This window comes from Cucurbita maxima, unplaced genomic scaffold (genome assembly GCF_002738345.1).
Source record: "Cucurbita maxima cultivar Rimu unplaced genomic scaffold, Cmax_1.0 Cma_Scf00034, whole genome shotgun sequence".
NCBI lineage: Eukaryota > Viridiplantae > Streptophyta > Magnoliopsida > Cucurbitales > Cucurbitaceae > Cucurbita > Cucurbita maxima.
This window is the reverse complement of record NW_019272050.1, coordinates 2,061,914-2,089,737: the sequence shown is the minus strand read 5'-3', so window position 1 is coordinate 2,089,737 and position 27,824 is coordinate 2,061,914. Positions and strand designations below refer to the sequence as shown.

At 36.6% G+C, this 27,824-nt stretch overlaps 5 protein-coding genes and 1 pseudogene across 5 annotated transcripts; 3 read left to right on the top strand and 3 right to left on the bottom strand.

Annotated features, from left to right (window-relative positions):
* Window positions 1-4,805: 4,805 nt before the first annotated feature.
* LOC111467592 (reticulon-like protein B1) lies at window positions 4,806-7,106 on the bottom strand. Its single transcript, XM_023112560.1, has 5 exons — window positions 6,861-7,106; window positions 5,800-5,980; window positions 5,563-5,704; window positions 5,342-5,411; window positions 4,806-5,250 (listed from the first exon to the last, which is right to left on the bottom strand). Exons 1-5 carry the CDS (start codon window positions 7,048-7,050, stop codon window positions 5,078-5,080), a joined length of 756 nt encoding a protein of 251 aa, XP_022968328.1. The 5' UTR covers window positions 7,051-7,106; the 3' UTR covers window positions 4,806-5,077.
* A 3,153-nt stretch (window positions 7,107-10,259) lies between these two features.
* On the top strand, window positions 10,260-11,392 carry LOC111467591 (probable membrane-associated kinase regulator 5). The gene is made up of 2 exons (XM_023112558.1): window positions 10,260-11,124; window positions 11,231-11,392. Exons 1-2 carry the CDS (start codon window positions 10,281-10,283, stop codon window positions 11,359-11,361), a joined length of 975 nt encoding a protein of 324 aa, XP_022968326.1. The 5' UTR covers window positions 10,260-10,280; the 3' UTR covers window positions 11,362-11,392.
* Window positions 11,393-15,137: 3,745 nt separating this feature from the next.
* Window positions 15,138-17,608, top strand: LOC111467375 (annotated as a pseudogene).
* LOC111467590 (protein SGT1 homolog) lies at window positions 17,539-20,979 on the bottom strand. Its single transcript, XM_023112557.1, has 10 exons — window positions 20,593-20,979; window positions 20,203-20,272; window positions 19,907-20,031; window positions 19,585-19,714; window positions 19,298-19,394; window positions 19,150-19,215; window positions 18,729-18,864; window positions 18,148-18,230; window positions 17,951-18,055; window positions 17,539-17,861 (listed from the first exon to the last, which is right to left on the bottom strand). Exons 1-10 carry the CDS (start codon window positions 20,750-20,752, stop codon window positions 17,754-17,756), a joined length of 1,080 nt encoding a protein of 359 aa, XP_022968325.1. The 5' UTR covers window positions 20,753-20,979; the 3' UTR covers window positions 17,539-17,753.
* A 332-nt stretch (window positions 20,980-21,311) lies between these two features.
* On the top strand, window positions 21,312-24,068 carry LOC111467799 (pentatricopeptide repeat-containing protein At5g52850, chloroplastic). The gene has a single exon (XM_023112870.1). It carries the CDS (start codon window positions 21,339-21,341, stop codon window positions 23,970-23,972), a length of 2,634 nt encoding a protein of 877 aa, XP_022968638.1. The 5' UTR covers window positions 21,312-21,338; the 3' UTR covers window positions 23,973-24,068.
* A 223-nt stretch (window positions 24,069-24,291) lies between these two features.
* LOC111467715 (probable NADH dehydrogenase [ubiquinone] 1 alpha subcomplex subunit 5, mitochondrial) lies at window positions 24,292-26,714 on the bottom strand. The gene is made up of 2 exons (XM_023112727.1): window positions 26,293-26,714; window positions 24,292-24,747 (listed from the first exon to the last, which is right to left on the bottom strand). Exons 1-2 carry the CDS (start codon window positions 26,603-26,605, stop codon window positions 24,548-24,550), a joined length of 513 nt encoding a protein of 170 aa, XP_022968495.1. The 5' UTR covers window positions 26,606-26,714; the 3' UTR covers window positions 24,292-24,547.
* Between the last annotated feature and the right edge of the window lie 1,110 nt (window positions 26,715-27,824).

The window sequence follows — 27,824 nt, the reverse complement described above, 5'->3', positions numbered from 1 at the left end:
CGCCTCGTGTCCACCCCATTGGGACTCAGCCTTATCGCTGACACATCGTCCAATGTCTGGCTCTGATATCATTTATAACGGTCTACGCCCACCGCTAACAGATATTGTCTTTTTTGGGTTTTCCCTGTTGGGCTTCCCCTCAAGGTTTTTAAAACACGTCGGTTAGGGAGAGGTTTCCACACCCTTATAAAGAATGCATTGTTCTCCTCCCCAACCGATGTGGGATCTCACGCGATAGGTGTCTATACGAGCTTTGTCCTTGTGCCATTTTTGTATCAGCATTTTGTGCGGGGACCAGGACTTCCCACATGCAATCTGCCATCTGTGAGTCATCCTTCAGTCACTATAGTTGCTAACAAGACAAAGTAGCAAACTCATAAATACGCTTACTTTTGCCAGTTAAGTTGTGGGGTTCCCTTCATAATGTCCTTAAGCTATGAAGGATTAATAAGACAATTATAACTAAAGGTCAAAGTCTATCCTACTGGTAGTGCAATGAACAACTTTATGATCATTTCAAATTCTTTGCCCCAAGAATGGAACGAATCAATACGATTCAAGACCTTTCTGTTCACAAAACTCAACGCAACGTTACTGTACGGTTACCGTAGATGTTACGAACCGATCACTGTCAAGATATACTTTCTAAGAAGACTTGTAGGGAATGACTTTTAGGAAAGTTAGGACAAACTGATCTGTGCTAAANATATATATATATATATATATTCAACCAAGAGGACAAAAGATCGAGTTTCATCAACACGCCAACCATGTGCTTAGTTCAACTAGCTAAAGCATGTACTCACCTAGAAGTTCAAATCTCTCCATCCCAACTCGTTAAAAAAGAGTTTAAAATCAACAAATTTGTTGCAGCAACTTCATCCTGCAAACGACAGTAGAATTTTTACTTTGAAAGAAGTATTTTTGTTTGGAAAAAGAAATTTTGAACAGCGCCGATTATCTTAGGCTAAAAGAACCAAACCCCATCTTTTTAGTAACACAATATCTAGCTCAAATCCTCTCTTTACCACAAAAACTTCAGAAATAGAAAGGCACTCGGACCGAGGGAACTCGATCGTAGCTTCGACCGATTGTTATGCATACTTTAGCACTTGAATTTAGCTTTTTGGTGGCAGGCAAACAATTAAAAAAGGGGTTAACTCTTTAACTTTTCTCTTGCACAAAGCTAAAAGATTCAATGCAAGTATTGGAGGGACTTAGTGCATGAATTTTAGTCACATCACAGGCCACTTGAAGCGTCCTCAGACCAAACTTTCAGTTTTATCTCTGGGCAAAATGATGAACATGGGCTCCATTTCTGCTCATGTGTCTGCTCCAAAATTGTAGCTTTCATTTTTGGTGTGCTTGATATTATAAACAGTTCGTCTTCAACTCTGTAATATTAAGGGCTTTTGGTAGATCATTTGAATACTTGAAATTCAATCAATGGCTAACATACCCAAAAAAGACAACACTGTTTCAGGATGGGCAAGCATTTCAGCCACATCTTCAAGCAGTGTCTCTTATTAAAAACCTTATCTTTTCTTCTGAATACCAACAAGATTTGCCTACTCCTTTTCACTATCATTTTGTGTAAAACTTTACAGGTGCTTACTTCATGCACAAAAGCTCTCAAGTACTTGAGTATAATTGTGCTGAGAAACCAAAAAAGAGAGCAGCCATGGTAAGCTCCTAGTGTCCGAGAAAAGGAAAAAAAATGAGTCAACACTAAATGGTTCCCACATCGCTGTGTCTCTCAAAAGACCCTCATAAGAATATAAGACACCTGAAAATCCTTTACTGCCTTTTTCTTTAACTGTGGTAAGCTTTTAGCTAATGGACTAAAAGTGTTGGCTAAAAATGAGAAGTTTGTCACATGTCTTTAAGCAAGAAGGAGGAGACATGGAGAAAATATGCAAGGACAGATGACAAAGGATGATAAAGTTATATGCTTTTCGACCGTTGAAGCATAGGATGTATAACGGTTCATGCCCACCGCTACCAAATATTTTTTTTTTTTGGGCTTTCCCTTTTGGGTTTCCCCTCAAAGTTTTTAAAACGCGTCTGCTAGGGAGAGGTTTCCACACCCTTATAAAGAATGTTTCATTCTCTTCTCCAACCGATGTGGGACCTCACAATCCACACCTTTTTAGGGCCCATAATCCTCGCTGGCACTCGTTTCCTTCTTTAATCGATGTGGGACTCCCCAATCCACCCCCTTTGGGGTCTATTGTCTTTGTTGACACACCGCCTCGTGTCCACCCCATTGGGACTCAGCCTTATCGCTGACACATCGTCCAATGTCTGGCTCTGATATCATTTATAACGGTCTACGCCCACCGCTAACAGATATTGTCTTTTTTGGGTTTTCCCTGTTGGGCTTCCCCTCAAGGTTTTTAAAACACGTCGGTTAGGGAGAGGTTTCCACACCCTTATAAAGAATGCATTGTTCTCCTCCCCAACCGATGTGGGATCTCACGCGATAGGTGTCTATACGAGCTTTGTCCTTGTGCCATTTTTGTATCAGCATTTTGTGCGGGGACCAGGACTTCCCACATGCAATCTGCCATCTGTGAGTCATCCTTCAGTCACTATAGTTGCTAACAAGACAAAGTAGCAAACTCATAAATACGCTTACTTTTGCCAGTTAAGTTGTGGGGTTCCCTTCATAATGTCCTTAAGCTATGAAGGATTAATAAGACAATTATAACTAAAGGTCAAAGTCTATCCTACTGGTAGTGCAATGAACAACTTTATGATCATTTCAAATTCTTTGCCCCAAGAATGGAACGAATCAATACGATTCAAGACCTTTCTGTTCACAAAACTCAACGCAACGTTACTGTACGGTTACCGTAGATGTTACGAACCGATCACTGTCAAGATATACTTTCTAAGAAGACTTGTAGGGAATGACTTTTAGGAAAGTTAGGACAAACTGATCTGTGCTAAAGCCAGTGTACATGCCTTATGTCTTGAGGATTTTCAAAAAGTCCTACTCAAAGTTTTAGGACAATGACCATATATCACATACCTTTTCTTTGTTTTAAAAAACTAGGAATGTTCATTGCACTACTCCACCAATGATGTTGATGAACTTTCTGGGTGCTGATAAATTAATCGAACCATGAATGTCGTGTGATTGCAACCTTGGATGTGTTTTACATCATAAAGATTCAGTGTATTGATGTAGAGAAGCTAGGTATTAGAGAATGGCACTTTAAAAGAAAGTTTTTAAGTTTTTAAGTTTTTAAAATGCGTCTAACAGGGAGAGATTCACACACTTATAAAGAATGTTTCGTTCCTTTCTCCAACCGATGTAGGATCTCACAATCCAACCCATTTGGGGCCTAGGGTCCTTGTTGGCACTCGTTCCCCTCTCCAATCGATGTGGGACCCTCCAATCCACCCTCCTTTGAGGCCTAGCGTCTTTGCTGGCATACCGCCTGGTCTCCACCCCCTTTGGAGTTCAGCATTCTCGCTGGCACATCACCCGTTGTCTGGCTATAATACCATTTGTAACAACTTAAGCTTACAACTAGCAGATATTGTCCTCTTTGGGCTTTCCCTTTCGAGCTTCCCCTCAAGACTTTTAAAACACGCCGGCTAGAGAGAGGTTTCCACATCCTTATAAATAATACTTTGTTTCCATCTCCAACCGATATGGGATCTCACATTTCCAATACCCAAAAACTAGTCCCAAGAGTTCTTCTTTTTTCTCTTTTCCCCTCCGAGATCAAACCAAAAGTAATTCATAGTGTGAAGAATAAAAAAGACGAGTCACAGCTAGAAACACAAGACAACTCTCTCTAACAAACTCGGTAAAGTAACTTGATAATTGTAAGAGAATGAGCGTCTCCTAAAAGGGGTCACAATCACAATGACTAGGCCCAAAGTAGATAGCGAACAACCAAATTCCTACAAAAAAAATGATATTAAGGATAAAACAACGCAACTTAGAAGGACAGACTTAAATTCAAATATTGGATTATAGAACAGACTATGATTGGAAAGTAGTGTAGGAATAGCTTACTTCATTCAGAATGAATCAGCAGTAGCTATTTCAGATCATCATTCAATGTCCTGTGCAAGTGCAACAATTGCATAGAAAGCAACAGCAATGGAATTTCCCTTATATTCGTCATTTCCTTCGAAGATAAACTACAGAACAATCATTGATACCTTCCAAATAAGACACTTCATCTAGACACCAATGCAGAGGTACAGACGATAAATGAAAGAAGAAAAACAGCCGAAAACGGATATAAGTAGACAATTTCATGTGCAAAACAGCAGGCTGAAATACGAAAACAAATCGAAAATCTCACTTTAAATGTTGCATGACTTGAAACTGAGCTAACGACAACAGTTCTTCACTTATTCATTATTTCAATTATTCTTATCGGATACCTGGTTCCGCCCCCACTGTTTCTCGAGCCCTGTGACTCCTCGTTTCTGCCTTCAGTAATTTTTTTGTTGTACATTCTAACAGGAATGATTTTAAAATGATTGGAAGACATTTTTTAATTATTATACATTAATTCTCGAGCCCTATTCGTTCTTGCGTCGCCTACTGCCAAGCGATGTATGCTCGAGCCTCTGGCCCCAGTTCAAGAAGAAAGTTGTAGAAAACGAGATTAGAGAGATTTCAAAAGAGAGTTTTGAAAGCAAAGGTGTGTATGAAAATGTAAGCAAAAAGCAACCACCTTAAAAATAAAAAATAGTCTTTAAGAACAAACTAAAACTGCACAAGTCCAAACCGACAGATTATTGAAAAACTGTGAATCCGAACATGCAGTAGCAGAAAAGCAAAGATACGTATAATTAATTACTCTATAAGGCATATATCCTCAACCGAGAGGTAATAAGTTCGAATCCCCATCCCGTTGAACTCAAACAAAAAATTAATCATGAAGGCCTAAGCTTGGCATTGACAAGAAAAGGCAAAGATAAATTGGTGCAGAGATCACCAATCTGCCCAAAACTTACTGAGAGCTGTCTTGCCAGAAAAAGAAAACAAGACTGCTAAGAGGAATATGATGTAGGTAAGCCTGACCAGACACAAATGCTTCATAATCTAATTCTTCTTCTTCTTCTCTTGAAGTGCCCCAATGGGGATTTTACTTAGAACCTTGGCATCAAATACAGCATACTGCTTCTTGAACTCTATCCAAGCTTTCTCAGCCAATGGGTCAACCTGGTCTTCATACTTTTCATAAAACACTGGCACCGTGTGTAGCAATACAATGGCTGATTTTCAAGAATCAGTAGCACACCAAAATATCAATAGGTATAACACATAATTTCAGTTATAAATGCAAAACTTTTGGACCATCCTTACATATGTATAACAAGGTCAGAAAATTGCACCAACTGCCAACAACTGATAGAACCCATAAACCAAGAAAAACCTGTTAATGGCATCAAACATGCTCAGTAACAAAGTTACAATAACTATCAAAAAAAGCAATTTCAATAAATAAAAAAAACGAGCCTAGAAACATTCATTTTGTTTCTTCAAATCTAAAACACAATTACTCGTGATAGTAGCAGTGAACGTACACTGAGAAACTTCTTCAAATCTCTCCCACAAGCAATACCACGTAAAATGGAGATCGCACGGTTGATTTCGATTCTCAGTGCAGAAACAAATTGAAGAAAGCAAACTTCAGGGAGTTTCACATCTGGGATTTGAGGTGGGGTCCTATACAAACCACACCAAAGAATATATACATAAAAGGGAAAAACAAAACCAACAGACTGTGCATTGCATTAGATATTGTAAGCCGAAGTCCTTACTTGTTGATAAACGTATTGGCATAAGACCACAAGAACATTATAGCAAGTAAAAGAATTAATAAATGGCAAACGAGGGTGATTAATTGGTACTCAATCAGCTCAAAAACAATCCACAAGGCGGTGGCAACCCCAAGGATGCCTGCAGAGTTCTTCTTGTTCCTCCAAAGAAAAACATCAGCAGCTGCAACAGGAGGCAATCATAACTTACAAGAAAAGTTCCCTCACGAATAAAGACAAGAAAAGGGGTGAGGAACAGAACTGTAGAAGGTCATACTTCAGCAATTGTCATGTTCTATAGAAATGTTTGGGAGGAAAAAAATATATGTCAAATCAGTTCTCAATCTATCTTAATGCAGTTGTTATACCAAAAAATAAACATAGTAAAAGAAAAAGAAAAAAGAAATGTCGTACGATCCCATACTAAAACAATTCAAAGAACACCAATAAAAGATCGTAATGCATAAACAAAGCTAATCATGCAAACATTTGAGCCCATGACACAATTTTCAATACAGAGGAAGGGTGCATGCATCTAATTGTCACTACTTTGGGATACATTTCCGCGAAAGCTTTCAGAAAATTCTTCAAACAATTGCATTAATAGACTACAAATAATGGGTAGGCAATGTTTTTGCAGTCGTTCAGTAGACAGACCGAACAAGAACTAGACTTTTCTCCTTCAGCCGTTTGTCCCGTCAACTACAATATTCTTAAGAACTAAAATATAAATCTAACCAGTAACTGAGCTATTTCCTGATGCGAGATCTACCTGAAACCACAAACTATGAAGCCATACGCTAAAAACGTAATGCTTTCATGCATAACTCGATTGAAAGATAGAGAGAACGAACTCTCTGTTGCAACATCGGACGGTCATCCAATCGAACGAAAATTAGCACAAACTCACGCAAACACATCTCGATAATAACATTGTAAATATATAGAAGGGCATTGGATAAATAAAAGTAACAGAGCATGATCCAAAACGTATACATTCGTCAAAACTTCTAAATTTTTCTACATTAGCCGATCAACCACGAGAGAAAGAGATCAGAAAGTACGTTTTCCGCCGCCCAGAACGGTGTGGACGGGCTTGTCTCTACCGAAGAGCCTAAAAACACGGGATTTTACAGCATCGATTTTGGAATGCAGGCCATCATCAGAGTCGGATGAAGACGATGAAATGCAGTCGCCGATCTTATCGGAAATCTTGTCGATAACCGAATCCCGCTCGCGTGGTTGGTCAGCCATGGATCTTTGCAGCAAAATTGAATAAGAGAAAATGGAAGCAGAGAAAATGGAAGAAGAAAATGCCAAACGCAAAGAGAGGGAAATGCAATACGAGCTATTTAAAGTTAGGGTGCGTCCAGAACCGGGAAGTAACGCGACAACAGGATTTTTTTAAATTCTTTTATTATTATTATTCAACGTCTTCATATTCTTAATAGAAAATAGAAAATCCAATCGTCTAATTTGATTTTTTTTTTTTTTTTCAATAAATTTTTTGAAAATTGCTTCATATTTCGAATTATCTATTTTATATTTATTTCAAATATTTTAAAGTTCTCAAAATTCAAAACAAACAAATCAAATATATTTAAATACTTTTTATATTTATTTTAATTTAGTCGAGTATTGTTTTTTTAAAATAGTCCATATCCCAAATTTGGCAATCTAGCAGGCCCAATAGAAAAGGGACATCATCCTACAGAAACGGCACCGGCAATTCTTCAGGCCCAATAAGCCCATAACTTTTTCTCTTCCAAATGTTCAAAGGTCAAACCTTTTGAAGACAAACAAAAACAATAGCATGGACTCCACAACTCCAAAAGCTAAGCCACCAAACAAAATAGAGCCTATGGTCAATACAAAGCTTGCTACTCCTCCCCATTTATTTCTCACTTTATCAACCTTTCCTTTACCCTTTAACCCACGATTCTTCCTTTCTCAAATACATAGGTTGATAATAGTAAAAATATTAAATATTCGAAAGTTGAGAACCTAAAATTTTTCCTTTTATATTTATATCTGGCTTTAAATCTTTATTAAACGTTAACTTATTAATTTATTTTGTTTTAATTCCTTATCTTTCTTTTATTTTAATTTTTTAAATAGACTATTAAATAAAGACTCATGTAGATATGTTGTGCACTGATTTATTTAATAAAAACTACTTACCTCACACGAGTATTTAAAGTCGATAATTCTATTTAGTGTTATTATATTTTAGTTTATTGTTAATTTTTTATATATATAAAAAAAAGATATTCATTAGTCTTCCTATAAAGTTAAAAAAATATATCTCATTTTCTTACCTTGAAAACTATTATTATTTAAAAAAAAGAAATCTCAAACGAGATTTATTTTAAAATAATTAAATATTACAGAGAGTTGATGTAATATATATATATATACATTATCTATTTTTTGAGTAAAAAAATACAAATAAAGAAAAAAGTTTTAGCATCATTATTCGTCTATTATCTATTTTATCTCAAAGTCTACAAATTATTTTATAGGCTTTTTTTCACATTCATTTCAATCTCTTTTTTCCTTTTTGGAAGTTTCCCTTTAACCCTATTATCAACAACCATATAAGTATAACACCAACTTTTTTCTTTTTTAAATTTACTTTGCCTTCCTTCCCTTGCTCTTTTTCTTTTTCTTTTTTCTTTTTCTTTTTCTCCCTCTTTTTCACCACCCTTTGAATATTATACTTTCATGTATACTTTTTTTTTTGCTAAAAAGAAAAAGAAAGGGCTTTTTCTATAAATAAATGCAACTTTGCTCCATTAAAAAGAGCATTTAATTAGAATAACTTATTTTTATTCTTTTTTAAAAAACAAAACTAATTTTTACTATTCATTTTTATTTTTCAACAACCAAGAAATTTGGTGTTTGAGATGGTTTAGATTGCGAATTCTTTTCTGATTTTTTAGTTTACCCCATGTGAAAAATAAGGAAATATTTACAATATAGAAGTTTCATAATCCACGTGGCTTGGCAATGAGCAAAATCAAACCCCTTAAATTATAAAAAATAATAATAATTTACAATTTAACCATTTAATTATAAAGCTTTTTGTTTTGTTTTGTTTTGTTTTGGCTCGGCTCGCTCGGCTCGGGTGGTTCGACATGTGGATGGATGATTGGTGGTGTCTGATCTGGAGTCGCGTGAGAGAAGAGCGCGTGAAGGGCTAATTTTACAAATGAAGAAATATAGAATATTGGAAAAGAAGACTTAGTCTAACTCTATTTTTGCAGTCTGAGCACCCAAGCTTTGCCAGTCTGCCTTTCTGCATCTTCCTCTGTGTCTATATGATAGTCAAGTCAAATTCATATCTTCTGATTTTTTCTGATAACAAAAATCCATCAACTGTTACTTTCTAGAACTTTACTTCAAAATTACTTTTAATTTTATTTTTATATTTAATAAAATATTAAAATTCTTAGTGTTAGACTAAAATTATTAAATTTGTATAAATAATTATAGTTTAAAAATGAGAAAAAATTGAAAACCCACAGTTAAGCCTATGTGTTTTGAAACAAAACATAGCGGCGTGAATGAATAATAACACTTTCCCTAAAAGAATATTGTGGTCTACGACTGGGAGACACCTTGTATTATATGTAGAAATATTTATTAAGTAATTAATGATTAAAATAATTACAAATAAATAAATAAATCAAAGACGTTCTGTCGAGTCAAAGCCAGGGGCATGGTGGGGAATCAAAATTCGATACGGAGTGCCGGGGAGTCAGAAGTAGAGGGCAAAAAAGTACAAAATTAAAAGCTCTCTCTCTCTCTCTCTCTCTCTCTCTCACAACTCCAAAGTAAGTACACCTGGAGGTAGGGATTTTTCTTTTCCTTTTTTAAATTTTATCCCCTCGAGAAAACAAAATCAAAATTTTAATATTTTATATTTTGTTGTTATCTTTTAATAATTTCACTCAGTTAAATATAGAAAATAGTTTTTTTTTTTTTTAATTCAATACATGGGAAATTGAATAGAACCTTGTAATTTACTGAAAGAGGAAACAATTATCATATTCACTCGAATTAAATAAATCTATAAAAAAAATATTAAGCTTTATGAAATGATTTAGATTTTATATTTTCCACAAGATAATATTTAGATTATAAATTGATTTTAAAATCTTAAAATTTAAAACACATTTTTAATTTATGTTTAATGATATAAAGTGTCAATGGGATTTCACTAATTTTTATTATAATTGCAATAGAGTATTTTTCAAGAAAAAATAAAAGCAAATAATTGTTTTACAAAAATTAAAATTAAATTAAAAAATTTAGATAAAAGAAAATAAATTTATTGGGAAAAGGAAAAAAGGGTTTTGTGTTGTGTTATTTTCGGGGTCCGGCACGTGTTCGACGGCCCCCCTCCTCGACACACGGCCGCTCTATAAAACCCGCCAAAGCCTCACTTCCCAATTTGTCTTTCTCCCAATACTTTCTCCGCCATGGAAGCTCTGGACTTCGTCAAGCTTCATAATCTCTACGCCTATTTCTCCTCCATTGTTGAAACTGCATATCCTCTCATTCGCTCTCGTATCTATGGCGACGATCAGGACGAAGATTCATTCTTCGATTTGGATTTCATCTCTCCTCCTTCTTCAGGATCTGGAGAATCTCCTGACCGGAGGAACCTCTCTCTCTCGGGCGAAAATGAACTCTGTTTCTCTCAACGGAATCTTCTTCTCTCCCAATCCGATCTCATCTCGAAACGAAAAATCCTTCCGATTGAACTCAGTTCGAAGCCAGAGTCTCCGGTTCCAGTTTCGATTCCTAAATCGGCATCTAGACTCTCGATTTCCTTGTTTAAGAAGCCGAAATTAATGGCGAAACAGAGGACGGACGAAACAGATACGCCGTCATCTCTCAAATTACAGAGCACAGAAAGCAAACGATTCACTTTCAAACTGAACAGAGTTAACAGTTCCAGAAACAGTAATCGAAATGACGCATCTGAGCGTCAATCCAAGAGATTCTGCGGAGAAGGAATGCGGAAGTATCTGAAATTAATCAAGCCTCTGTATGTGAAAGTTTCAAGAAAACCTAACTACAGTTCGTCCCCGGTATCATCTCCGGTGACTACGACGGCTACATCGTTCGATGAAAAGCAGAGGAATATTTCGATAGGCATCCGAGTGGTTTGCAGGCGTCTAGGGAAGAGTAAATCGTCATCTTCAGCGACAGGAATGGCTGTATCGCCGACGAATCGGAGAGACGATTCGCTTTTGCAGCAAGACGACGGGATTGAGAGCGCAATTTTGCATTGCAAAAGGTCATTCAGCGCTACCCGAGGCAAGATCCAAAAACAATAAAACTGAACGTTATTTTTTCTCTTTGAATGCCCTAATTCGTTTGAAAATCCTTATCTTTTAACAATCATTTCAATCGAAAATTTCAGATGATGTTGATGGAACTTGTGACGATAACCAATTCGGGACTGACGATTTGCAGAAGGAGAAGGCGAGAAAAGATGTTTTCTCAGAAGCCAAGGAAGGCGAAACAACGTTGATGAAGAGAGAGAGCGTTTGAAAGTTTTTTTTGGGTTTCGCCGTAAAAAAAAGATGAAAAGCAAACTGAATTAGGCAGTGGCAGCACAGTATTCGTTTTTTCTTTTCTTAGAAATGATAAACAGCGACTCAGTGAGTCTGTTAGAGTTGACTCGCTCGGAGGTGTATTTAGTAAATAATAGCTTGAAATGATGATTGTATTTCCATTTCCATTTCATTTCATTTTCTATTTTTAAATATCAAAAATATTAATGGAGCTTAGTTCAACTCTTAAAAACAATATACTTAATAATAATAATAGAGCTAAAAATAGAAGTAAAAAAGTAAATAAAATGATTTATGGCATTAATTGTAATGTGGATAATGTTTTGGACTTTTTCTGCAAAATTATAATAATTAATTAGGTCAAATTATGAGGAATCTTTATATTTTATTAAAAGATTGACAGCTATTGTATTTCTGTAGGACTCTTCATTTTCCTTCCCCTTCTTTAAAAGGTAAAGTTTTGAAACTTTCACAGACCTTTGACCAACTTTAGCTAAAACCACAAGTTATGAAAAGAATCAAAATTCAATTTTTGCTATTCTATTTCTATTTGATTTAAATCATAGACTTTTAAATTTAATTAAATTGTAAATAATATAACAATTTTATTTCATTTTTCATTATACATTTAAATCAAATGAGACTAAACTATATATATAATTAAATTTATTGTTAAAAAAAGCTTTATTTTTTCTGACTTTGGAAACATGAATGGAGAATTTTACTTTAGTTTGGGACATAAAAAGCATGCTTTAATTGAACGAAAGGCTTAGCTAATTAGTTCAAAGTGAAAAAGCATAAAAATGCTCTCTCTCTCAATTCAACACTTCCCATCCTTTCTTTGATTTAATTAGTGTGAGCTATAAAGAGATTGAGTTTAATGCGGTAAAAAAGTTTTTTTTTTCCCCTTTTACTAATCTTTCAACCCTCTTACTTTTTTACGATGTAAATAATATCGGCTAGATAAACACGACTTTCTACAATAGTACGATATTGTCCACTTTAAGCATAAGCTTTCGTAGTTTTGCTTTGGACTTCCCTAAAAGCCTCACGCCAATAGAGAGAGTATTCATCGATTATAAACTCATCATCATTCCTTAAATTAGTCAATAATATCTACACGTGCAAAAAATCTAAAAATAATCTATGATTGAATTCTCAAATTTGTAATTATTAAGGAAAAAAAAAGTACATATATTTGAACAAAACCCCATAAATTTGGTATTTTCTAAGGAACCAATCAAGTTCAACTCCCTCCACATTGCATTGTTTGTATAAAAAGGGTGATTTAACTCTCTTTTTTTAACCTCTCTCTGTGTGGGAATGGTAAAAATAAAACAAAAATAACTGCGGCATTTGGAAGAGGAGATGGGACCATGAAATCTGGTTCACTGAATCACTGGAAGGGAATTTTATAATCGGTAATAAATTAGAATAAGAAAGAGAGAGAAAATGAATTGAAATAATATTTGGAAAATTTCAAGACATGGATGCCCACAATACAATGAATATCAGTAGAGAAACAATTAGGACAAATTAGAGAGAACCCAACACCATGTTTTTCTCCGAACGTTTTGAATTTTCCTTGTCTCCATTCATATATTCTCTGTCTTTAGCCAAAATGAATACCCAATTATAACCCATAATTATTTATTCTTATTTTAATGGACATTGGGATCAAAGTTGGGTAGGTTATTCCTCTTCTTCGACATTATAGTTTAGGAATTAGTATTGCGTTTCATCAGATCTCTAATATTATTAAATTAAACACGCATTTATATTATAATATAATAGATGAAGTTTAAAACAATTATCAACTTGAATATATATTATCCTACTCTTTTACTTCTTCACATTTTATGCTTATTTTTTAAAACAATTACCCTAATTATTGTCGCAATTAAGATAAGATTTCAACGGTCATTGCTTTCACTCCTTGGAGCTCGTCAATTCCTCAAGTGATCCCCTGTGCGATTCCGTAGTATATAAAAGTACGATACATTATTTTAGAAAGTAGTCACAACGAGACTAATAATTTTGCACCGTTGGATGCACGAAAAATAAAATTGTAAACTTGCTGGGTTGTGTATTGGAAGACAAATTTAAATATTTATATCCAAATAGTAATGTAGCTTTATCGCCATCGCAATATCAGAACAAAAATAGGTAGAAGAGTTTTACGTAGAGGGAGGCGTCACGGGCGGAGACACAGCAACATGGTAATCTGTGATGCTACAGTCAGCTCGTGAACTTTGAACGTCAACAAGGCTTTGGTTGGATGAGTGGGGCCTTTCCTTTGCTTCCTTCATTTCATTCCTAACTCCATTTAAAAAAAAAAAGTTATATTTTATTTACAATACATCACTAAGATCTCAACGGATTTAAATATTATATATTTACAAATTACAATATATAAATATTAATTTTTTTTAATTTTTTTTAATGTATGATTCGATGGAATTATAACTCTAAAATTTAAAATTTTTCAAAAGCTAACGAAATGGACAAACATCTAATAAATTAATGTATCTTAAAGTTATTTAGTTATTTTTATTTAATATCTCCCTCTGATATTTGTCCCCATTTCATTTCTTTACCGAGTGTCAACAATTATTTCTGGCTTCATTAAAAACAAGAATAATAAAATAAATAAAAATGAAGAAAAAAAAAGCATGCAAAATTTGGGAGCCACAAGTTTTCCTCCACTTTCTCTGGGTACGTAATGTCAATTCTTAAATCAATCAAACAGCATTAGACGGAGACTTTGACATATCACCTTCTCCAAATCTCTCACTCTCACATTTCTCTCTCCGCCCATCGTCGGAAAATTCTCTCCTCGAAGACCAAACGCCGCCGCCGCCGTCGAGAAGCTATACATTAACAACGTCATCCATATCCTACGCAAAATCGACCACCGCCACCACGGCCTCGCCGTACAATTGGTTCAAATCCTGCACCGCCGCTGAACCCACCTACATTCTCCGAGACATCTCATTCACAGCGAATCCTTCTCAAATTCTCGCCAGCGTCGGCCCAAGCGGCGCCGGAAAATCCACTCTTATTGATATCCTCGCCGCTCGAACCACCCCGACTCATGGAGCCGTTCTTCTCAACTCCTCCACTTTGAACCTTTCCACTTTCCGCAAACTCTCCACCAAAAATTAGTGCAACCTATTTTAGGATGGATTTGATAGATCAAGGTCAGGAAAACCTTATATTCCCGGAGGAGATTCTATCTCGTGGAAATGTTTTTTAATGGAACTTTAGCTTTAGCTAGTCGTGACCAAGAAACCACCGATTTCGCTTGGTGGGCCGAAAATGTCTGACTTATCAATTTATTCGGTAAACTATTGGGGGCTCATGTAGCCCATGCCGGATTAATCATATTCTGGGCCGAAGCAATGAACCTATTTGAAGTGACTCATTTCGTACCTGAGAAGCCCATGTATGAACAAGGATTCATTTTACTTCCCCACCTAGCTACTCTAAGTTGGGACAATTATTTCAGCCTAGTGGAGCTTTTGTAGGAAGGGTTATTTGGAGGTTTTGTAGGAGCTATTTATAACATTTATTTTTGTTTATTATATCTCAATTGTTCCTGCCTCACCTATTTAAGTAATAATAATTTCATATTTACTCACACTTGAACATGAGTTATAATAATTTCATATTTACTCACACCTTTGAGCGTGAGATATTGAGACAGTTGGTATCAGAGCCAAATTGATACGGTTGAAATTATTACTCAACGAGATGAATGGTGGAAGTGCTTCTATGGGTATAGCTATGGAAAAGTTGGTTGGCAATAACTATAGTTATTGGAAGTTATGCATGGAAGCTTATCTATAAGGAGAAGATCTATGGGATTTATGGAAAAGCCTTATTTACCTTGCGAACTCTTATTAGCAAGGAGTATATTGATCATGTTCGTGATTTAAAGTCACCAAAGCAAGTATGGGATACACTTCAAAAGTTGTTCACCAAGAAAAATATCGCTCGACCGCAATTTCTAGAGAATTAATTGGTTGTGGTGACTCAAGGTAATTCTTCTATTGAAGAATATTTCCTTTGTTTCCTCAATACAAGGGTGGGCAAATCCGCCTATAGTAATTGAATTGGAGAATCTTCTTTCCAATTAAGAAGCCCTGATTAAGCAAATGACCCGCAACGAGTTTTCCTGAAAATCAGAAGATGTGTTGTATGTCAAAGATCAAAAGAGACAGAATTTTCGTTCAAAGCCTCCATCTAGCAATGGGAATCAATTCATAAGTGAGGAATCGTCAAAGAAGCCATTTAAAGCTTGTTACAAATGTGGAAAACCAGGCCACTTTATACGAGATTGTCAAGCGAAAGTGGTGTGTGATCATTGCGGAAAACCAGACCATATTAAGCTGAATTTATGAGTCAAAATCCAGGAATCAGAAGCAAATGTTGTACATGAAAGAATTTGGGAATACTGCTTAACCACTGAGGTTCTTGATTAGCCAATAAACGTGACTTCAGCCATATATCAAGATGATGTCTCTACCGATTTCGAACTAACCTTTGACGATCTTGACGCCTTTGAGGCTGACGATTTCCTCAACTCCGAAGATTTGGATCAAACTACCAATCTGTTAGACTTGCAGGCTGACCAAGAAGCTTCTAAGGGCGTTGTTGTTCATGTTTGCAACTTTGCATGTTCTCTAGGATTCAAGAGCTCTGCGGTTTCATGCAAGCAGTCCCCCAATAAAGGTGAGTTTCTAGACTATCAATCTTCTGAATTAAGAATTGTAGATAGCGACTATCAATCTCCTCCACGACCCCGCCGTTTTACTCCTCGACGAACCCACCTCCAGCCTCGACAGCGCCTCCGCCTTCAATGTAATATCGACCCTTAAATCCATCTGTTCAGCCCGTCATCGGACGGTGGTGCTTTCGATTCACCAGCCGAGCTTCCAGATTTTGTCGGCCATTGATAGGATTCTTTTGCTCTGTAAAGGGTGTGTGATTCATCATGGGACTCTTTCGACTCTTGAGAGTTTTTTGGTTTCGAAGGAATTTTCAATTCCTCCGCAGCTTAATCCGTTGGAATTCGCCATGGAAATTCTGAACCAGCTTACTCCTTCTTCTAATTCTAGTTCGATTCCTTCTTCTGATTCCGCCATTGTCGCGCGCTCCAACGATGAAGATGATCAAATCAAATACAGGAGCTCCAGATTACATGAAATCTTCACCCTCCATTGGAGATTTTGGGTCATCATTTTCAGGACGAGGCAGCTGCTTTTTACCAACACTTGGGAGGCCCTCATTGTTGGAATTGTTTTAGGTAATTAATTTCACGTTTTATAATTAAGTTCTAAAAAGAAGAAAATAATAATAACAATGATGATGAACAGGGACAATTTACATAAACATCGGAATGGATAAGGCAGGCATAGATAAAAGATTTGGTCTATTCGCGTTCACACTAACCTTCCTGCTCTCATCCACCACCGAAGTACTCCCGATCTTCCTGAACGAACGCCCCATCCTCCTCCGCGAAACCTCCGGCGGCGTCTACCGTCTCTCCTCCTACATAATCGCAACACCCTCGTGTTCCTCCCCTACCTCCTCGCCATCGCCGTGATCTACTCCGTCTCCGTCTACTTCCTGGTGGGGCTGTGCGCCACGTGGCAAGCCTTCGCAGACTTCGTCCTCGTCGTCTGGGTCATCATTCTGATGGGCAACTCGTTCGTGCTCTTCCTCAGCTCCCTGGCTCCGAACTTCATCGCCGGCTCGTCGCTGGTGACGGTTCTGCTAGCCGGGTTTTTGCTGTTCAGCGGGTACTTCATTTCTGAGGAGAGCATGCCCAGGATGTGGGTGTCCATGCACTTGTTGTCCATGTACAAGTATGCGCTGCTGATAAACGAGTACACGTGTCCGGTTTCTCGGTGCTTTGTTTGGTTGGAGGAGCGGGAGGAGTGTTTGGTTACGGGGGGAGATGTGTTGGAGAAGAGAGGGCTGCACGAGACGCAGCGGTGGAGGAATGTTTATGCTTTGGTGGGGTTTTTTTGTGTTCTATCGTCTTCTTTGTTTGGTTGTTTTGATTAACAAATGATTTCAATGTTTAGCAAAAGTCTCTATTTCGAGGCCCAAAGGCCCAAAGTAAAGCCCAAAATCTAAGCCCATTCCATTATTCTATATTTTGGTAGTCACTAAAATTAATTAGATGTAATGGAGGCATTTCTCAATCAATTTCTGAATACAAACATAAGAGTTGCAAACGCAAGAAAATAAGCAAACACTTGGTTGTTGGTTTTACAGAAATCATCGTAGACAAAACCAAAACCAAAACCAAAACTGCAAACTGATAAGAAATCATGGGAAATATTATGCTCTCTCTTCTCATCAGATCTCCCATTTCTTCAACTCCATACCATCTGGAGGGCTACCTTCCACCTTCTTCTTCCCCACCTCATTCCAGTTCGTGGACAGGACCGTGCCATTCGACTCCACCTTAAACCCAAAGTAAATCAACCAATTCAATCAATAATTCTCAAAAGAGGATGATTAAACATGTCGAAGTACTTGGAAGGAAGCTTTACAAATGATTTTTGCATGGCCCTTCTCGTATCCTCGTCAGCGTCCTTGTATATGTCTCGGAAAAACTTGTTCAAAGCTGCATCCCCATCTAGTTTTTCGTCTTTCTCCTACAATAGAAAAGCGAATAGTAGTAGTAAGGTCACACACACACTCCCCAAAAGAATAATAAGAAAAGAAAAGACCATTCTTTCAAGCAGACCTCCTTTTTCACTTCAGCTTCAATTTTATCCCAATCTCTTTTGGGCTTAGAGGAGGGGTAAGAAGGCCTCTGAGATCCACTAGCTACAGAAATCACAAGTCTTCATCAAGCTCAGAAACAGAAAACAGGGGAGACGCAAAACAAGCTTGATTATGTTACTTGTTGGAGGAAAAAAATTCCATTATGTTTCTCATAAATGAAACACCATCATTAATATAGGATATACATAGCTCCAGACACGATTACGATATAAACCGTTTGATTCAAGTGACTAATAATATGCTATTAGTTCAACAAGGGCATGATAGCTTAGTGCAACATAAATAATGCAACCAAGACCACACAATTTAGGCATATATAAAAGCTACACCGTGCAAAAACAGTCTGCAAACCCATTTGACAGCCAATATGCAGAGGCACGTTAAACAGATCACAAATTTTTGCTCAAATTTTTGGATGTTAAATTCAAGCATTTTAAGCATTGAATGAAGAGAATAGATCATGATCAGCCCATGCTAGTAATACAGTGTAGACCTTAGGAGCTATTGAATGAAGAGTGTACAAAGAACAGATTCACCTACCGGGGACCCTAATGCTCTGGGTAATTCTATTATCCTTTTTGAATTCAAGACTCGTCCAGGTTATTGGCTCAGCCTTTGCTAGACGAATTTCAATTTTCGTAGATAAAACCAAAAATTTGCACTTCTCGCGTATTATCTGTTTTGGACAGCCAAATACAAAACATAAGAATTCTAACCCAAATCAGATGCATAAATAAGCATAATTTCCATGCTACCAGAAGAAACAAATGCTCGAATAAGAAAAAGTAAAAACCACAAGGAAGTGAATCCATTGCAACAGTAAGAAAGAATATAAGAGTGAAGAGGACACAATGAAAGAAACTTCTTTTCAACATTTAAAACATTCCATCTTGTTTTGGATATCGAATAAAACACCACATTTCTCTCTTAAACAATTAAATTAAGAAAAGTCTGGCAATACCTTCCCAAATAAACGAGTCTGGAAACGATATGCATCTTCACCAGGAAGATTGATAGTAACACTCAACTGCAAACAAGCCATTAAATTTTCAATTAACTTTTTCATCGAATCATATTAAAAACAAATTATCATTCAAGTGCAGTCGTACAATTTGTTCACCAAATTCAACAGCAACATTTTCAGCTGGTATGCCCTTCGCAAATATGGTCACAACCCCTTCTTCAGGCTTCTGATAAAATTCATGCCTGCACGAGTATTTGGAAGAAACTATGGTTATCATCTACACCGAGATGCATCCATATAATGAAATACCTAATAACCTAAGTACCAAAAGAATTAATGCAATTCAAGCTGAGAGGACGACCAAGAAGAAAAGGAGTGCAAAAAATTGAGAGAAAATATTTACTCCTACAAGAACAGACAAAAAGCAGCAACCTGAATTTCGGTTTGGCTTCAATTGTTGCCTGATGCAATTGATCACTCACAGGTACAACATTATTTGTTGGTAAAACAGGTTCCTGAACAGTTTCTTCCACGGATTCCTGCGGAAGATCGCCCATTTCCTCTGTTATGAAGATGTGGGCATCCATGAATTGGAAAAAATGTAAATGCTCTTTCCAAATAAGTCATTGATGTCAACTATGAACAAAAGAACCATGTTCAGACATAACCAAACCAAACTTTGCAAAGAAGATCCATCATCCTCATTGAAAGTTATCAACAAATTTAAACCGATAAATTATCAAGCAGCACATACCGGCAATGAGTTTTTCACATTCTTTAATTAAACTCGAGAATCTTGAATCTCCTGAGGCCATAGCAGAACCTGTCTCCAAGGCAACCTTCGCTGTTTGATATTCCTCGAGCTTCAGACACGCAGTGCTGAACCAAAGACAGACACAAGAGGAATACAAAGCTTAATGCGTAAATAAGCATAATTTAAAGAATCCATATGAATGTCACGCGAGGTTAAACCTCAGAAAAACATAAGAATCTTGACTCTAAAGAATGGAATAGAACATCAGAAGCTACACAAGTAAGCATAATGCTTACCCTTTGCGCAAGTATGCTTTTGAATTTGAAGGGTCAAGTTCAATTGCTTTGTTAGCATCAGCGACAGCCTCTGCATGCATAAGCTCGAATCACAAACAACTCTAGATAATTATCATCTACACTAAAATTAAGCAGAGAAAACTCACCTTCATTAATTAAACATAATCAACCGACTCTTCTAAAGAATCTCAAATCTACTATGCTTTTAACATTTGCTTCTTAGAAAAGCAGAAAATTGGCGTCCAAGTAAAGTATTCAGTACAAATCACAATCAATCAAAGACTCTCCTTTGTCCAATTCGAATCTTTACAGAATCATTTCGAAGAACGATTTCCTAGTAAGAAACATCAGAAGGAAACATGAAATCCGAGAGACAGATAAAAAAAATACCGGTGTAATGGCCGAGTTTGATGTTGGCCTGAGCGCGGTCAATGTAAAGCTCGGCTTTCTTGGGACTAAGAGCGATGGCCTGAGTGTAGAGCTCGACGGAAAGTTCGAAATGGTCATCGATAAACGCCTCCTTAGCCCTGGCTTCGAGATCGGACGCCATGAAAGAAGAACTTGAGAGCGTCGGAAAAATGAAAAGAGGGTTCTGGAAGGGAGGGGAAGGGAGGGAAGGGGGAAAGGGGGAAAGATCGTGATTTGTGAAAGAACTTGATTGACTTGGAAGTCTTGATAACTGATGCAAGGCCTTTAAGAGGGAAATGGCATATTAAAATTAAAAGCTAAATAAAATTACATAACCCTTAAATATCCATATTTCTTTCAATAACATCCAAAAATAAAATAAAATAAAAATTCATCTTTTAAAAACATTTAAAAATATCTTGATTTATTATTAGCTATTGATATCATCTTTAATTAATAAAAAAAATAAATTATTTTTAAAATTTTTAAAATTGTTTTATTTTGATGATAAAATTTTATCCTTCATTGCAATCTTAAAATATTTGAAAAATTAGTAACAAAAATATAACAAGAAATAAATTTTAATTTTAGTTTATTTTAATTGTTAAGAAGTTTTTATGATATTTTAAATTTACTTAATTTGTAATTTCAACTAAATTTAAATTTAATATATATATACATACATACATACATGAGTCCAACTACAACAAAGCCTTGCAGGAGAAAACATGCTATGTAGAACAGTACCCAAGTTTGTCAATATAAATGAACTCTACCGTCTGGAAGAAGGCTGCTCTCAGCTCATTTCAATCTGCAATTCCAAATCCTTAAAAGAGGGCGTCTGTGTTCATAGCCCGATTATCAAGCTCGGTCTTCTTGGTAATTTGTATCTCAGCAACAATTTGCTATCTCTTTATGCAAAACGCTTTGGACTCAAACAAGCACGTAACCTGTTCGATGAAATGCCTGACAGAGATGTGGTGTCCTGGACTACAATGCAGGCTGCTTATGTTAGGCACGGAAACTACAATGATGCTTTTGAATTGTTTGATCTGATGACAACATTGGGTAATTCTCCAAATGAGTTCACGCTTTCGACTTTGATCCGATCGTGCTCCGAAACTAGAGAGTTGAAGCTTGGAAGTTGCGTCCATGGCTATGCCATCAAGGGTGGCTTTGAGTCAAAGCCAGTTCTGGGCTGCACCTTGATTGATTTGTATGCAAAGTGTGATTGTACTAAGGAAGCTTATGAAACTTTCAGGAACATGGATGATGCCGATACCGTTACTTGGACGACCATGATTTCTTCGTTAGTGCAAGCACAGAAATGGGCTGAGGCTCCCCAATTATACATCACCATGTTAGAGTCTGGGGTGGCTCCTAATGAGTTCACCTTTACCAAACTTTTAGCAACGACGAGTTTTATGGGTTTGAAATATGGGAAGTTACTCCATAGTCATTTAATATCATTGGGAGTCAATCTGAATGTCGTTTTAAAGACGGCCCTCGTCGATATGTACTCTGGATACCAAGAGTTAGAATATGCTATGAAGGTAGCAAATCAAACGCCTGAGAAAGATGTGTTTTTGTGGACATCTATTATCTCCTGCTTCAATCAAAATTCGAAGGTCAAGGAGGCTATTGCCGCATTTCAAGAGATGAGGATGTCTGGAATTCCACCCCACAGTTTCACTTATTCCAGTGCTTTAAGTGCCTGCACATTGCTACCATCTCTTGAATTAGGTAAGCAAATTCACTTGCAGATAATCTTGGCTGGTTTGGAGGCTGATGTTTGTGCTGGGAGTGCACTAATTAATATGTACATGAAATCTGACTTGATAGAGGATGCCTTGAGAGTGTTCAGGTCGATAGCTACCCCGAGTGTTATTTGTTGGACTTCTTTAATATCTGGTCTTGCTGAGCATGGTTTTGAACAAGATTGTTATAGGTATTTTCTAGATATGCAAGCAGCCGGAGTGCAGCCAAATTCCTTCACTCTTTCTAGCATTCTTGGAGCCTGCAAAAATCAAATATCCATGTTCCATGGCTATGTACTAAAATCGATGGCTTACCAAGATATCGTTGTTGGGAACGCTCTTGTGGATGCGTATGCTCGATCCGGAATGGTGGATGATGCTCGGCGAGTGATTAGAACTATGAAGCATCGGGATCCCATCACTTATACTAGCTTAGCCACGAGATTGAATCAAATGGGTGATCATGAAATGGCACTAAAAACCATTGATTCCATGCGTGCTGATAATGTCAAGATGGATGAAATTAGCTTGGCAAGCTTGGTATCTGCAGCAACTGGGCTAGGCACAATTGAAACTGGGAAACAACTTCACTGCTTTTCTTTGAGATATGGCTTAGACAATACGCGTTCAGTTAAAAATAGTTTGGTGGACTTCTATGGCAAGGTTGGATGCTTGAAGGATGCCTGCAAAGCTTTTGAAGAAATAACAGAGCCCGACGTTGTTTCTTGGAATGGATTGATATCTATATTAGCACTCAACGGGCATATCTCCGCCGCGCTCTCTGCCTTCGATAACATGAGGTTAGCTGGTCTGAACCCTGATTCTATCACATTGCTATCAGTACTTTCAGCTTGCAGTCAAGGTGGTTTGGTTGATTTTGGCATGCATTATTTCCAAACTATGAGAGAAACTCACAATATAGAACCGGCATTGGATCATTATGTTCGTGTCATTGATCTCCATGGCCGCGCTGGGCAGCTAGAGAAGGCAATGGAAATTGTGGAATCCATGCCATTTGAGGCAGATGCCAAGATCTACAAGACATTGTTAAGCGCCTGCAAATTGCATAGGAACGTGCTGCTTGGAGAAGATGTGGCAAGAAGAGGACTTCATCTTGACCCATATGATTCATCTTTCTATTTGTTACTGGCCAGCTTGTACGATGAACTCGACCGACCCGATTTAAGCACGAAAACTCGTAAGCTAATGCGAGATCGTGGAATGAGGAAGAGTCCTAGCCAGAGCTGGGTAGAATTAAGCGGTAAGATTCATGTCTTCATCACAGGAGATAGATCGCACCCTGAGATGAATGATATGGAAGAAAAGTTAGAGTTCCTGAGAGCTGAGTTCAAGAGTAGGGGCTTTTTGTATCGTGACGATGAAGATTCATGTCATCATAGTGAAAAATTAGCTCTTGCATTTGGTCTCGTCAGTATGCCTCCAGAAGCTGTTATACGTATAATGAAGAACATAAGCATTTGCAGAGAATGTCATGACTTCATAGTGCTTGCAACAAAGGTGGTAGAGAGAGAAATTGTTGTGAGAGATAGGAGCAGACTCCATGTGTTCAAAAATGGAAGCTGCTCTTGCAAGCACTACTCATGATCATTAACCTGCTACCATGTTTGGAGCTTTGCGGTTGCCCATAATTCATCTTCATTGATTTTGATTCTCAAAATCTTTCTTTAAAAACATTTTATGTTTAATAAGTCAACGATATATTCAAAAACTGATATATTATATATAAAATTGAATTTTATAGCTAAGAAAACATAAACATCAAATTCGTGTCTAATAAGTTCTTGAATTAATCTTCAAATTATTGTCTTCCAAGTCCGAGAACAAAAAGATGCATCCATCAAAGTTCATAGACCAATCTGACACTTTTAGTGACCAAATAAGCACAAACCCCAAAATTTAGTAATTATTCTCCAATCTATGGAATAAAAGATTAAAATTGCTGATTCTCAAAACCAGTCCATAAGTGACTGGGCTGGTGTGCACAGTAAAATTTAAACAAGACAAAGAAAGGGTAAATTTATGTCATTCCAGAGTCGGGTAAAGATTATTATTGAAGTACACGACTTTGCGAACAATCATTCCTATTGAAGAACAAACATAATTAGATAAAGAACAGGTTTCGATTCTGAAACTTGAAATCTCCAAATGGTGAAGATGGATCATTCTGTCACCTGAGACGCTTTGTCGGCCGTCTCTACTTTCTGTGCACTACTACCACCACTGCTAATGGCCTCCAGCGTTTTGTAAAACTCCTCTGGGAGAGGGCCTGGTCGGTGCAGAGGAACATGCTTGGGTACTGGCGCATCGTTCTCTATCACTTCACATTCGTAGTCATCAGGAACACCCCACGGATCCCACTCTGCAGATTTCAAATAACTTATCACTAACAAAACTACAAACAGATTGTGATGACCGGTTCTAAATAAATATTCATTGACACTGGTTTTCAGCCCCTGACTGTGAACCTTTCTAACGGGAATTAGTAGTAGGCATTTCCATCCATTTCTATAGAGCAAAGGGGAAGCTCGCATTTTCTCAGTATTTTCATTGAAATTTTCATAAAATTGAGATCTTGACATTTTCGTAGACATTGACATTTTAAATATTGGTTCCATCTATGAAATAATGAATGTGCGCCAATGCAGCTAAGACCAGAGAAGTCGGGCATATTAGGCCATGAGAGCTTATGCAATTTTCACATATGCATAAGCTCTCTGTCTGGATTTGCTTCACATATGCAATTTTCACCATCCTCAGGTTATAACAGAAATCAGGGATTGCTATTAGGCCAGAAGCTAGCAATGACAAAAGGATATGTACAGTCTAATTCATAGGTGTTAACACAGCTTTGTCAGTACAACAAGATGCAAATGCCATTATTCGACCATCAACGACCTATCTCCACAATAGTATGATAATCTCCACTTTCGGCATAAACCTTCGTGGCTTTGTTTTGATTTTCTCACAAAGGCCTCATTTTTTATTGGAGAAGGTTGTCCTCACTCATCTACCTATGACTTTTTCTTTATAAGGTCAATGTGGGACTTTGTTTGTATTTTCAATGATCTTCCCCGTAATGGTATGTTATTGTAATGGTATGTTATTGTCCACTTCGAGCATAAACACTCGTGATTTTGCTTTTGCTTTCTCTAAAAAAGTCTTATACCAATGGAGACGATTGTTCCCACTCATATAACCCATGATTTTTTTCTTATCTAGTCAGTGCCAACAATCCTCCGGTTATATGATTTATTCTTATCTAGTCAACGCAAACAATCCTCCTCTAGCACAAAGTATCATCTCGAGTCTCCCCTCACATAGTCGTACCTTCAAACTGCACTTTTACATATTACTTTTTAATTAGGTTTACTCCTCACAGCACACACTACCTATCCAAAACCTCAACCACGGATTCATGACTAACTACATTTACATTTGGAACTCAAGAATTTTATTAACACGGCTAAGTTAGGGACATGACTCTAATACCAGCTATTTGGGATCATACAACCTCTATCTATCTCCTCGATGACATGATATCGTCCACTTTGATCATAAATACTAACAACAACTTTGCTTTTCGTCTACCCAAAAAGATTTCATATACCCATAATCTTTCTCTTATATAGGGATCCTTTGTATTTAAAACATGCCTGCAAGGTCTCATTACCGATGCCAAACTCATAATTTGAGTACGAAAGGTTCGGTTTTCATCATTTCTACGCAATGAAAGAATAGAAATCTCACATAACTCAAAATCCTGCCAACTTCCATCCCCAGTTCATACATTCCCTTCCCAAAACGAAACAGATAGGAAAAGGAAATGAAACGGAAATAGACTGTACATAAAAAATTCACAAATATGTAAAGGTAGAACTTTGGTTGAAGAAAATTATATACATACCAATCATTTTAGCAATGAGCTTGAGCTCGTCCTGAGCTTCCTCAATGAGCTCCTCGACCTGACCACAGCCAAGCCGCTTCTCGATTTGCTCCCAGTCCTCCTCCTCCTGGCAGACCTTCAAGCGGTGGCGCGTGAAGCTCTCGACTGCCTTGCGGTATCCTTCGTCCTCGGGAACGGCCTGGATCTCCTGTAGGGTTTTACCGTAAAGGCCGATCAAGACCTCTCGGGCGTTTGGGACAACATCCAGACCGACGATCCCCGTCGTCTGCTTCACCTTGGCCAATAATGGCCGTCCGATCACTCGCAGAAACATCGTCGGAAAACTCCTATGTCTCTCTGTCGATCACTCTGTAAATCGTGACGAGCTAGGCGCTTTGGGAGAACGAAGGGGCCTTTCTCTCCCCGTTGAGATTGGAATGGGATGGCTCTTATTGGGCCTTGAAGCCATGCATGAAGCCCATATTTCTGGACAAAGACTCTTGTTTACTCTTAACCTTGAAGCCCATGACCAAAAATTTATATATTTTTTATTTTTTATTTTTACCTCAATAAACAATTATAATGGTGGGATAAAATTTCATAAATAAAATTTATTATTCGATATAAAGATCCCTATTATTTATGAAATTTTATCCAACTATAAACACGGACTAAATACCTTAATTTTTTTTTTCTTTCAAAAGTGGTAATATTATTATGTCTCACCAAATTTCAAAATCATAATAATGAAGGATAAAGTTGATTTATCTTTTCAATCTAATTATTTTAGTCACATTTATTTTTCCCGTTCAATATTCAAATAGATTTATATATTTTAGGAGAGAGTATGGCAGATTTTTAAGAATATATATGTATTTTTTAAACGATAAACTTTTTATAATTTAATATAAATCTTTAATTTTTCAGATTGTCACAATTTTTATTATTAATATTCACCCTGTTTAAAAAGAATATAACATAAAATTTTTTACTAACCAAATCTGAAAATAAGATAGAATATATCAAATATACTATTAACCAAATCTTAAAAATGAAAAAAAAAATTAACTGATTACAACTATATAAAATACATCCCAATAACTAACTTTATATCATAAATCAAATTTCTTATACTAAATAATTCACCATATTTAAAGTAAAAAAAAACAAATGATTTATTAAATGCAAAATAAACAAAGGAATTTTTTTAGTTTAAGGGTGTTTTTATTTGGTTGTTGACAGAAAGTTTAAATAGCTATTTTATTACTATAGCCTTATATAAATCCATATAATTTTGACACTTGTAACGAAGTCATTGGGCGATCTCCAGAATTTTGCATCATCCGATATTTTTCTTTTTTTGTTGAGAAAATTATCCATTTTTCTATTTTGTTGAACAACCATAAAATAAAATATCATATCAATTACGATCATTGATTCCAATTCTCCAATACCAGCCGTCGATCTGGAAAAGGAAAACCAGATTCTATTCTTTTTTTTTTTTTTTTTTTTTTTTTTTTTTTTTTTTTTTTTTTTTTTTTTTTTTTTTTTTT

Excerpts from the sequence above, each read along its gene's own strand:
- LOC111467590 (XM_023112557.1), bottom strand. The coding sequence starts at position 20,752 with ATGGCGTCCGATCTCGAAGCCAGGGCTAAGGAGGCGTTTATCGATGAC. Across the intron at positions 18,865-19,149 it reads AGACTCGTTTATTTGGGAAG|ATAATACGCGAGAAGTGCAA; the intron begins GTATTGCCAGAC and ends TGTCCAAAACAG. Across the intron at positions 18,056-18,147 it reads AAGCTGAAGTGAAAAAGGAG|GAGAAAGACGAAAAACTAGA; the intron begins GTCTGCTTGAAA and ends TTTCTATTGTAG.
- LOC111467715 (XM_023112727.1), bottom strand. The coding sequence starts at position 26,605 with ATGTTTCTGCGAGTGATCGGACGGCCATTATTGGCCAAGGTGAAGCAG. Across the intron at positions 24,748-26,292 it reads GCTCATTGCTAAAATGATTG|AGTGGGATCCGTGGGGTGTT; the intron begins GTATGTATATAA and ends TGAAATCTGCAG.
- LOC111467591 (XM_023112558.1), top strand. The coding sequence starts at position 10,281 with ATGGAAGCTCTGGACTTCGTCAAGCTTCATAATCTCTACGCCTATTTC. Across the intron at positions 11,125-11,230 it reads GTCATTCAGCGCTACCCGAG|ATGATGTTGATGGAACTTGT; the intron begins GCAAGATCCAAA and ends CGAAAATTTCAG.
- LOC111467592 (XM_023112560.1), bottom strand. The coding sequence starts at position 7,050 with ATGGCTGACCAACCACGCGAGCGGGATTCGGTTATCGACAAGATTTCC. Across the intron at positions 5,705-5,799 it reads GCCAATACGTTTATCAACAA|GACCCCACCTCAAATCCCAG; the intron begins GTAAGGACTTCG and ends TGGTTTGTATAG. Across the intron at positions 5,412-5,562 it reads ATTTGAAGAAGTTTCTCAGT|GTTTTTCTTGGTTTATGGGT; the intron begins GTACGTTCACTG and ends TGCCATTAACAG.
- LOC111467799 (XM_023112870.1), top strand. The coding sequence starts at position 21,339 with ATGCTATGTAGAACAGTACCCAAGTTTGTCAATATAAATGAACTCTAC.